This window comes from Fukomys damarensis, unplaced genomic scaffold, assembly GCF_012274545.1.
Source record: "Fukomys damarensis isolate Sample0158 unplaced genomic scaffold, DMR_v1.0_HiC HiC_scaffold_30, whole genome shotgun sequence".
NCBI lineage: Eukaryota > Metazoa > Chordata > Mammalia > Rodentia > Bathyergidae > Fukomys > Fukomys damarensis.
The window spans coordinates 10,690,594-10,702,150 of NW_022900942.1; the positions used below are offsets into that span (position 1 = coordinate 10,690,594).

The 11,557-nt window shown below is 43.6% G+C and overlaps 1 protein-coding gene across 2 annotated transcripts; it reads left to right on the forward strand.

Moving 5' to 3' along the window:
- The first annotated feature begins 13 nt into the window (after nt 1–13).
- Zadh2 (zinc binding alcohol dehydrogenase domain containing 2) lies at nt 14–7,409 on the forward strand. 2 transcript variants are annotated; one of them, XM_019205838.1, is made up of 3 exons: nt 14–189; nt 390–568; nt 6,381–7,409. In XM_019205838.1, the coding sequence occupies exons 1-3, from the start codon at nt 151–153 to the stop codon at nt 7,303–7,305; spliced, it is 1,143 nt and encodes a 380-aa protein (XP_019061383.1). In that variant the 5' UTR covers nt 14–150; the 3' UTR covers nt 7,306–7,409. The 2 variants fall into 2 exon arrangements, with proteins under 2 accessions (XP_019061383.1, XP_010609189.1); XM_010610887.1 differs by lacking the exon at nt 14–189 and having other exon boundaries at nt 209–568.
- The last annotated feature ends 4,148 nt before the right edge of the window (nt 7,410–11,557 follow it).

Sequence of the window (11,557 nt, forward strand, 5' to 3'; positions counted from 1 at the left end):
CTCCTGGCTCCTGGCTGTCGGGTTCGCCCGCGTGCCCACACTGCGGCGCGCGCCCGGACGCACAGCCTGACTTTGCGAGATCCCGGGAAGTTGAACCCGCCGCCATCTGGCGAAAGCGAATGTAATGTGACTTGCTAGTGTGAATATCCGATGCCACCGAACATCCTCCGAACTGGGGGTTATTTTAATTTGGGATTCCCCTCCCCTCTCCTGGCTGTCGGGTTCGCCCGCGTGCCCACACTGCGGCGCGCGCCCGGACGCACAGCCTGACTTTGCGAGATCCCGGGAAGTTGAACCCGCCGCCATCTGGCGAAAGCGAATGTAATGTGACTTGCTAGTGTGAATATCCGATGCCACCGAACATCCTCCGAACTGGGGGTTATTTTAATTTGGGATTCCCCTCCCCTCCCCCACCTTTTCCTCCTCCCCCTCTCGCTCCCGAAATAAAACCGACGGGACCCAGAAGGGAAGGCTCCCCGCACGTCCCACCCGCGCGCACCCACGGTTCCTGCGTCGACATAATCTTTAGTGGAACAGGACCGGCCCGGACTCGAACTGCGACGTTTAGGTAAACGTGCTTTGCAGGAAGGCTCGGGGACCTGGCTAGCTTTTCCTGTACCCTCCAGGATGGCAGGCGCCTCGCGTCGGCGGAGCCCTTATTTGGCTGTGCTGCGTGCACCTCTCCCTTGTCGTCTGCGTGTTGTCAGTGCTGTGTGACTGTTGTCTGTCCCCTGAGAGCAAGGGCATGCGCGTGACGCGTGTCCCGGGCAGCTGGGCCAGGGCTGGGAGGGTGCATGGCTGCATTTGCCTACATGTTTGCAGACATTCTGGTGTCACTGAGGTTGTTGCCCGACCTTCTGACTGTCTTTTCCACTCCTCTGGCCTTCACCTTAAATGTGTTTTCACCTCACTAATCCTTACTAACTGATGAAGCGATAGGAAGGAAAGAGCCCTCACTGTCTGAACCCTACCCGCTTGGGTCTTTCTCCTAGCAGGGCTTCCCCTTGCTGCCAGACTTGCAGACAAGGCACTCCTCAATGCCCTGTGGCCTGCCAAGTGCCATCCGAAGCATTCCAGCGTTGCATGTTTCAGTTTTGATAATATTGTCGCAGGGGAAAGTTAGTTCTGGCTGTATCTAGGCTGTAAATTGTTTGCTAGAAAGTATTAGAAAACCCCGGTCAAGGTCTGAAGAACAGAATGTACCCTGTCCAAGTAGCTGTATGCAATGTTTAATCAGTGCAGTTCAGAAATTCCTAACAGCCTTCCAAACAGATTATTGATAGTGATATTAAACTTTTGGAAACCTGTTGGAAATGTAGTAGTGGAGAGAGCCAAGGGTGGGATTGAGGAGGCCAGTAGAGAGTGCCTTAAATGTAGAGGTGCGCCTGTGTCCTTGAAGGTGTTTGCTTTGGCCTTGCGTATTGCAGAGGACAGCTTCGTGGTGTGATGAATGCAAAGGCGGTGAACTGTAAGAACACGGTCTGAGCGTGCGTACATGTAGAACATACGGAGTACACAAGCGGTCTGTCAGAAGTTAAGACTAGACTGAAAGGCTTTTCAAACAAACTTTGTGGGGGAGGCAATCCACGCAGGCCTTTTTGTGATATGGTACCGACTAAACGCTAATAAAAACAGAACTGTGTTAATAAAATCCCTTTTAAAAACAGGTGTGAATGGGGAGGGAGCTACAGGAGGGGACAGGCCCCAGGAAGGTGTCAAGTTAGAGAAGTACACACCAAACCACAGCGTGATGGGACCGTCTGCCACCTGTGGAGGTGGTTGTGCTCCCACACTGCTGAATATCTCCACTCTCTACCTGCCAGTGTGAACTCCTGTAAACTCTCAGGGACCTTTCCCTCCTTCTCTCCTGTTATGAGTTTATGTCACTCCCACCACCCCCTCCCTTTCCCTTTCCCCAAACTGTTGTTCGCGTTCTTGCTCCCTCCTCTCTCTCCCTCCCTCTCTCTCTCTCTCTCTCTCTCTCTCTCTCTCTCTCTCTCTCTCACACACACTTCACACACACACACACACACACACACACACACACACACACACACATGCACCACAGAGTAGGGGATGCCCTGGGTCACCAGAGTTGTTTCCAAAGCCCAGGCATTTGGATCACTGAATTCAATGATCCCAGCGCAAGAGCACCAGCTCCCACATTTGGGTGCATCAGTTTAGGTTACATTAAAATCTTTGTCTCTTCTTTCCATCCACAAGTGCCAAAAATCCCTTTAATGTAAATAGTGTATTTATAGGAACAGCTTGACCTCTAACTTTTATCTTGAATCTAGGAAAAAAAAAATGGAACCACATTTCTGTATGTTGGGAGGAGACAGGAATCTTAGTCTTCCCCCTTTCCCGGCTCTGTTGCAAATTCTGTGCCTACCATCAAACTGTAGGAAGGTCCCTTATTCTTTTGAACAGTTCTGGTAGAGGTAGTATTTTACTAATTTTTAAGGAGAAAGATTTAATAATTTGCTGCAAGTCAGTTCATTTCAATCCTAGTCCAAATCTCCCTATAAGCAATGTTAATTGCATTACAATTTTATGCAACCGCTTCTCATAATGAAATCTGCTCTGGAGTGAATGAATTAAGCCCAGATTCTCTCCTGTGGAAGGATATTTGGACGTTTTATTTGTGTTCCATCTGACTTTTTGTGTGTGTGCGTGAACGTTTCATTCCGTCTTAATAGAAAATACAAATTCTTATAAGGAGGGAAATGCTTGTAAGCTTGACATGGATGTAGAATAATAAAGTTTACCATTGAGGGACGGTGTGAGAGTGGTGTACAAGATCTCCCTAGAATCTGTACTTGACTTTCCTTTACCCGGTTCGCACCTCCCTGTTTCTTTGCACGAAGGACAACTTCTGACTTCCCCCGCTTCGCTGGACTCTTGGATAAGAAAAAGGGAGAGAGCACCTCTGGGTCAAATCGGTTTGTTTGATATTTTTAGCTTTTTCGTAAGAGGGTGACAGATTATTTCGTTTCCAAATATTTCTAACGATTTTCTGCTCAAGTGTAAGATAATGGAGCTGAGAGTTTGTAGGAATGGTGAATAGGGGATGGGGGATGGGGAAGGGGTTTTTTTTTTTTTTTTTTTTTTTTTTTGATAAACGGTTTCTTCCTCACGGGAGGGTAAAAATATTTCTGTTCATTCTCCAGGCCGAGATTCCTCTCTCTCTCTCCTTTTTCCCCTCTCTTTTTTCTTTCTTCCTTTTAAAATGTTTAAAAGAAAGTATCATTTGAGTGATTTTGTTTTATATCCCAGTATTGAAAGCTTTTGCTGTGCGCTTGAGTCCGCATTTGGTTTTTGTTCAGAAGAAAGCATTTCTCTCTCCTCTGTAAGATCTCCTTGTTTCACAGTACACAGGATGAAGGGGTTCAGCACTTTTTAAGTCTAAATAAAGTAAGAGTATATATTTGAGGACGCCTGTCCCATTCTTATGTCTGGGATCCCTGGATTTTAGTCTTTTTCGGTGGATCCTCCCGTCGGATTGCTGGAATCCTATACTCTTTATAAGCATACATTTTCAGCTTAGGGTAGGGGCGATTGCAAGACTCTCCTCTGCACATCCTTCTCAGTCTCTTCCCTTTTCACTATTCACCATCCCTTTCTGTCCCGGCACTTGCATGGGCCCCTTTTCCCTGTGAAGCAGCTCTGCCCTTGAACTTCTTTCTAGTGGAGCAGCAGCTCTGCTCAGCTTTTAACCAAAGCTCAGGTAAGGGCGGGACCAGTTCCCGACGGCGGCTCTCTGCCTTCGGGGAGGGAGACTCGGCTTGAAACTAGGTCTAGGAGAGAGGAGAGGCGGGAGGTCGAGCACAAGGGACTAGGAGACCCTTGAGAGGGCGAGGTACGCTGGCCCCTGCTTCCGCATCATGGGCAGCTGCCTCCAGCCCAGACTTCCTTCCTGGGTGACTCGAGTTGTAGAAGACTGCAGGGCTAGGAGATAGGAAGGTGGGGTGCACGGAGGCCAGAATCATCACGTCTGGTCCCCAGCCTAGTGGGGTCTGACAGATACAGGGCTCCATTGGTTCTGCTTAGGACTCTGAAGAATGTGTCCACCAGGCGGGAGCCACCGCGGCGGCGGGTACGAGGTTGAAGGTATGGGTTCTGTGCTTCTGTACAGAGAAGCCAAGGCCAGGCTGCAGGCGGGAGTCACCAGTGTCTCGAAGTGAAGATGGGGAGGCCATGGCCTTCGGCGGCTGGGCACTTGAGGGAGAGGGCCCAGAAGTGCTCATAGTCTGTGCCCTAAAGGCTGGGACTGGAGCTGCTGGGCCTGCGGTGGGCTCCAGGGCCCCAGCGCCTGCCAGTGCTGTGCGGGCAAATAACCTCCGGGTTTGGTATTGGTGTGTTTTTTAAGCAAACCTCTGGCACACTTAAGGCTGCCCAGCAGCAGCCACCTTGATACTTTCGGCAGAGCCCCACTGCCACCTTCCAAACTTGGCCTTTGGCGCCCTAGACCTGCGTGCTCGCCTCCCCTGCGCTTTTCCCCTCTAGAGTGCCCGACATCTGTCTGCCTCTTCTCAGGAAGGGGTGAACCACGGCCTGGGGTGGGAGGGAGCGTTGTGGCTTTTTCCTGTAGCGCACCCTGGACTGGACTGTACACACCGATTAGGGGTGGTGGGGGACTGGGGCAGAATGGGGCAGTTTGAAGCTGACTGCGTGAGCGTGTACCTTGGAGCCCAAGGTAGAGACTCCCAAAGGAGGAGCCGCCACTGTTTTCTGTTGTGCTGTAAGGCGCCTTCGAGGTTTGGGTAGTGGCAGGAAAGGGTTAACTGGGCACATGAGCCCAGAGGACTGTACTCAAGGTTGAGCCCCTGTCCCCTCACCACTTAGCAACCCCAGCTGTCACTTCCACTACCACCCCCACAACAGGTACTTTTCCCAGAGTTTGCTTTGTAGCCTAAGGCAGGACCGATGCCTGGGCTGTGCCCTTAAGTCCAGAGCAAGTTCCCAAGAAACTAGCCCTTCTCAGAAAGGCCAGGTCCTGCCCATTATGTAAATTTAAGGGGAAAATGGCAGATCTTCCACCCTTCTCTAAAAATAAATTGTAGACATCTTGGTATTAAATGCCAAATGAGAGACCCACAAAAATCATTTTTCCCACTTCTCACTACAACACACTATTTAGGGTATGGAATTCTGTAACGTGGATGTTGCGGTGAACTGACTTCAGAGGGAAAGAAACTGCTTCCCAGCTTCCTTATTTCCTTAATCTGTAGAAAACTTTGTGCTTGGTAGATAGAAGGTAATCCAGGGAGCATTTGTAAATGCAAATAGTTAAGTATATTCCACTGAAACTGTATCCTCACACAGTTTTGGTTTATTAGGTTAAATTTAAAAATTCTTTCCAAATGATCTACTGAATAGCTTCTCTTCTGCCAACAGCTACCACCTTTTATTTCATTTTCAGGGAACTCCCTTATCTGTCAAAGCCCCCTTCTGCTATTTTTAGTAAATGACTTTTTTCTGTGTGTGTCAGGGGTTGTTTTTTTGTTGCTGTTGTTATGAAGTATATACTGAAAATTTTTTTTTAAAGCTGGTAAAAGTACTAGCCTCACAATTAAATGGACTCTGGATACCAAAATGAAAATAATCATCTGGTATTAATCAAGTTATGTCTCTGCTTCTTGTTGAGGAAAAATACAGTGACGATTTGCTTTCCTTTTCATCTGAAAAGTACTGTAAAATGTTGAATGTTCCATAAAAATTACTTTCCCCAATTTCTGTACAATTAATGAAAATGTATATGTTTTATACTGGACAGTTAACACGAGAGAAATTTTTCTGCAACCACTTAAAACAACCAGGGCAGTAACGTGTAGCAACCGATGACCTTGTGTGATCCATCAATCTTTATCATCATTGTCATTGCTATTATTATCTGAAGTGTTAACTTGTTGCCAGAATCAATTCAAGTGTACTTTGAATACCTTTTATCCCAGTGTTGTTTTAAGCATTTTTGTTGAGAGACCATTAATTTCCAACTCATAACTCCAGTGAAGTTTGTATATAATGAGAGTTTCTGATTTTCTCTTTTTTTCTTTTTTCCTTATTTCTTCTTTTGAAAGAAAGGATGTAAATAAATGGCATATGACATAAATCACTGGCTGATTAAAGTGATACAAAATTATTCCTAAATTGAGGAAAGAATAAAGTATGATACAATTCAGTATAGATCACTGTTGAGCTAATACATGTTTGATTTCTTTTTCAGTGGAACAGCAGGACTAATTTTCCCAAATTGTATCAGGTCCTAGCATAGAAACCCCCACAGTCACCAGAATTAAAGAGATATTTTTTCCAAGCAAAATATAAAGGCCTTAGCAAGGAAAACATCCTAATCCATTTGTGTATTTTTTTTCTTCTAGATTTGTTGGTATTAATGCATCTGACATCAACTATTCCGCCGGCCGCTATGACCCATCGGTGAAGCCCCCCTTTGATATAGGTTTTGAGGGGATTGGTGAGGTGGCAGCCTTAGGTCTCTCTGCCAGTGCCAGATACACAGTGGGCCAGGCAGTGGCTTATATAGCACCTGGTTCCTTTGCTGAGTACACAGTTGTGCCTGCCAACCAAGCAACTCTGGTGCCCTCAGTGAAACCAGAGTATCTTACCCTGCTGGTAAGTGGCACCACTGCATACCTCAGCCTAAAAGAGCTCGGAGAACTGTCAGAAGGGAAGAAAGTTTTGGTGACAGCAGCAGCTGGGGGGACTGGCCAGTTTGCTGTGCAGCTCTCAAAGAAGGCAAAGTGTCATGTAATTGGAACCTGTTCTTCTGATGCAAAATCTGCTTTCCTGAAATCTATCGGATGTGATCGTCCCATCAACTACAAAACTGAGCCTGTTAGAACCGTCCTGAAAGATGAGTACCCGGAAGGTATCGATGTGGTCTATGAATCTGTCGGGGGAGCCATGTTTGACTTGGCTATAGATGCCTTGGCTACCAAAGGGCGCTTGATAGTAATTGGGTTTATCTCTGGCTACCAGAGTCCTACTGGCCTTTCGCCTGTGAAAGCAGGAACATTGCCAGTCAAATTGCTGAAGAAATCTGCCAGCATTCATGGCTTCTTCCTGAACCACTACCTCTCTGAGTATCAGGCAGCCATGGAGCATTTGCTCAAGCTGTGTGCCAGCGGGGACCTGGCCTGTGAAGTGGACCTGGGTGACCTGTCTCCAGAGGGCAGGTTTACTGGCCTGAACTCCATATTCCGGGCTGTCGATTATATGTACATGGGGAAAAACACTGGAAAAATTGTAGTTGAATTACCTCACTCTGTCAACAGTAAGCTGTAAAAACAGAACAATGACATAAATCAAAGGAGAAAGAAAATGAGTACTTTATGCCTTAGAATTACTCAAATCAATTTATTTTAGTTGGTAGTGGATATAATATTTTTAAAAACAAACAGTAAGGTGTTAATGTAGATCCCTCTCTCTCTCTCTCACTCTCTGTCTCCCTCCCTCCCTCCCTCCTCCCCCATTGGACAAAAAAAAAGTGCCAATAAAAGTTCCCTCCATGGCCAAGAGGTAAAACATTGACATTCGATTCTTTCGTCATGGACGGTCTCATTCCAGATTTTATTGTTCCAAGGAACTAAATTAATTCCTGATGCAGCGCCTGATCAAATCAGTATGTCTTCAGCTTGATGAGATTTTAAAATCAGTCTTGAAAACAGTTCAGAGTCTGCTTTGCTGTGGGTGACTTTGCTCTTTCATTAATAAGTAGTCTGCAAGTGAGAGGTACAGCAAAAGACAGCCATGTATTTTCACAGTCCGTATCCTCAGGAAATAGCCCCTTACCATTTTTTCTATATATCACTAAACTATCTAAACAGACATTTGTAGAAGTCTCCTCAAATTTGGTTTGCTTGTTTTTAGAAAATGATTCAGCAAACATATGGATCTTAAAGAAGAGTCTATTTGATACCTTTATCCAGCATCATCCTGGTAAGAGGTGCAGAATGGAAAATTCCCTGATCTTTTAAGAAGCCAATTAGTGTTAAAAACTTACCTAGATAGGAAGTAGATGTTAGAGAAACTAGAGAGTTTAAATTCACTTTTAATATATGCACAGGAAGGAAAAAATTATGTGCTTTCACAGTGAGCATTTAATGGACCACAGAAGAGAACACACCCTGGAGGCTCAGGTAAGGGGTTAATAATGCTACACTTTGTGTGCCTGAGGGAGCCTGGGTCCTAAGTGATCTAAATTATAATGTATTTGCTTCTGTTAGAAGCTTGTGGTCCAGGGATATGGGTTTGCTCTCTGTTCATGAAAACAGAATAGCAGTCGGTGTTCCTGTATTTCCATTTGGCTTCTCCAGTGTCCTGATGGAATGTGATGTTCTTTGTCACCAGTGGCCTGATGTCACACACAAGCGCACATGCACGCGAGCACATGCACACACGAAAAGTACTTTCTCTTCTGAATCATGCCACAGCTGGTCCGCTAGCTTCTTAACCTTCAATTCCACAAAGGTTGCCACCACTTTCATCATTAAGTCAAAATCCCACAGTGCCTTCTAATTGAAGGTGGAGCCTACCAGATTATTTTGCATAAAATCTTGAGTTTCAGTGCATCAGACATGCTCAAAAGAGGAGTGTAATTAAGGAGGAATGTAATTAAAGATGCTTCAGGAAAGTTGGGGAGCAGAATTAATTCTTTTCTTGCATCTTAGGAGCAAGGAAATCCTACTGCTGAATAGCAGTTAGTATCTATTTTACAAGATTTACTCATTTTCAGGTACCTAATGTAGCTGCTAGCATGCATGCACAACAATACAATTTATATGGTAAATGGAACCAAATAATGGCTTCACTGAATGTTATGGCTGCACTGAAGGGAAATGTCACGGTAAATAGCTGCCAAATTATGGATCATGCCGAAGTGTCACAACTGCACTAAAGACAAATAGCACTAGAGGCTATTGCCACTGTGACGCTTTTGAGTTATGAAGAAGGGTAGCAGCCTGATTCGAGGCTCTTTGTGTCCTTATCCTTGCAAAGGGCTAGTAGTGCAGGGGACAAGAAAGGCTCATCCAGTGTGGTGCTTAGTTATTAATCGGTCCCTTTCAGAGCTAACAGCTTAGCAAAACAGAAAGAGACTTTGCTTCCTTGCTCTTCGATATACAAACAAAGCAGGTGTGTGTGGGGGACAGGTTTTATGAATGTAACTATGCTCAGAAAATGACTGGTAATGGAAAAATGTTGTTATAAAATAATCTAATCAAAGGATATTATTAAATTTAACATAGTATATGTCTGAAAGGCTTAGTTTCTTCTTATGCAGATAGATGTGTGAAATCTAAGCAATAATGCACTTTCTCTCTCCATAAAGACTTGAGGACTGAGGATATTACCAACTAAATTGCTTCTTCTAAACTGAAGTGAGTCCCGGATTCTTTCACTTTAATGGGAGGGTAATAAAGATGAAAGACCAACATTTTATCTGATGGATCCCTTAAGCTACAGAATAGAAATTTATTATGTTTTGAGGGGATATACTAAATTCAGCTATGCAAAAGTAAAATCCAAACACCCAGGTTTAAAACAAAACATAATCGGAAAACCTCATGTACTCTCTGTCCCTAAACTGAGAAACTACAGTGCATGCTGTTTTCATTTATTCTTAGAAAACAAGCATGAAAGATTTCACTTATTCAGATAATGCCAAAAATATGTTTAAACGTTTTTTTATTCTTTTGAAAAATGATTTGTAAATTGAAGGTCATAGTTCAGCATCAGTTTCACCCTCTGGGATTATTGTTCAAGACTAGCCTCTAATGGGAGGTGAAATGGTGCGAAGGTTCCTGCACCTTCTCAGCTGTGTTACATATCACAAAAAGTACATCCATAATTCAGGGCTGTTGTCAGTCTTTGTTTTAGAGGAGGGGCTGGGGCAGAACAATCACAGTGGGTAAAACATTTCTCAGTTTTCAGCGTGGCCATGTCTGCATGTTGGGTTTAAGGTCACTGGCCAGGCAGGATGGAAGGAGGTTGGCTCTTAAAATAAAGCATTCCAAGAAGCAGGCACCATTTGGTCATGACTTCTAGAAAGCCAAATGCTATTTTTTCAAATCTGTTTTGCATGCAGAAATGACCAACAGTATCTTTTCAGGTCCCTTTGACAATGATAACTACTGCTGACTGATTTCACCATAAAAAAATAATATCAAGGATTAGTTTGCAAAGAAATGACAAGTTTGCACAGTATGTTCTATAAATTGTATGATTCCATCCGAATGAAGTTTCTCAGGAGTGGAATAAATGGTCATTAGTATTATGTTCCGTATTTATCCAATGAACATGCAATGACAAGTAGCTGCTGCTTATTAAAATGAAAATACTGCATTATGTACTTGAGGAACATTGCAGCTAATGAGGATGTAATGTCCTCGGTACAGCACAGACCTTCTTTTTGTGTTTCTCACCACAAGATGCTGGAAACTTGACAAATGATATCATTTAAGACACATGCCTGCCTTAGGGACCTGGTTTTTGGCTTCCTGTGTTTGGCTTTTATTTGGGTAACATTTATAATGGCCACCCGACTTGTACCTGTAACGTTTTAACCCGTCCTGGAGCATGAATTTACCACAGTCATGGTAGCCTTTACACTTGATCTTAGCCAAAAGGCCGAGAAGCGACCATGGTAGCCTTTAAAATAAGGCAGAGTGCTAAGCACCAAAATGTTTTTCTTGATTACTTTACCACATGTACATGTGGGATAAATACCATATTGTAGATTATATAAAATTAGATGAGCAATGTGCAGCTTTCAGATAAATACAATAAAAGACCCATAATTATCAACATTGGATGATAATGTCCTACGATTTTCAAATTTTATGAATACAATTCAGGTAAAAATTTGCCTGATTTGATGAATTCATGATTTCTCTATACTTTTCCACACTCTAACATAGTTTATGATTTATAATATTTATAGAAAAATCACTCAAGCTTTATTAATAGTGAATTTTGCGATTTTTTTTTAGTTTTCTTTTGACTGTTCATTTGTTTGGTTTTGAACAGCTACATTTTCTATAATTTCCCAATTGTGGCCCAGAATTAAATATTTAGTGTCGTATTTCCCCTGAAAGCCAAAATTCAGAGCCTGGTTATCAGTGCTGTAGTGGTATGGTCATGCTAAATATAGAATTCTGTTTTTACTAGCCTTTTATCATCATGCTATTTCAATTTATAAAAGGAAGAATGCTTGGTATGAGAGCTTTATTGCTGTTACCATGAACAGCCTACAGAAGATCAACCAAAAAATTATATGAAATACAAAAATAATATTTTACTAACATATCAGTTCAAGTAAATCTTTGTATAGAGATTTGATATTCAAAGAAAGCCAAATAAAGATAAAAAACATGCCCTGATTTACGTACTATGTACCATGTACCCTTGATACCCTGTTTGTAGACCTTCCTCTCAGGGCCACTCCAAGCATCCCAAGAGTTGGATGCACTCAGGAAGTGTGTAGTGGATCCCCCAAGCAGGAGGGTAAGTACTGCATGGAGGACAGTTTGGGGAAAAC

What these genes read in the sequence shown, in the direction of transcription:
- Zadh2 (XM_019205838.1), top strand. Translation starts at nt 151, where the DNA reads ATGCCACCGAACATCCTCCGAACTGGGGGTTATTTTAAT. An exon ending in GAACTGGGGGTTATTTTAAT is followed by an intron (nt 190 to 389) that starts TTGGGATTCCCC and finishes GGTTATTTTAAT; the next exon opens with TTGGGATTCCCCTCCCCTCC. An exon ending in ACTCGAACTGCGACGTTTAG is followed by an intron (nt 569 to 6,380) that starts GTAAACGTGCTT and finishes TTTTTCTTCTAG; the next exon opens with ATTTGTTGGTATTAATGCAT.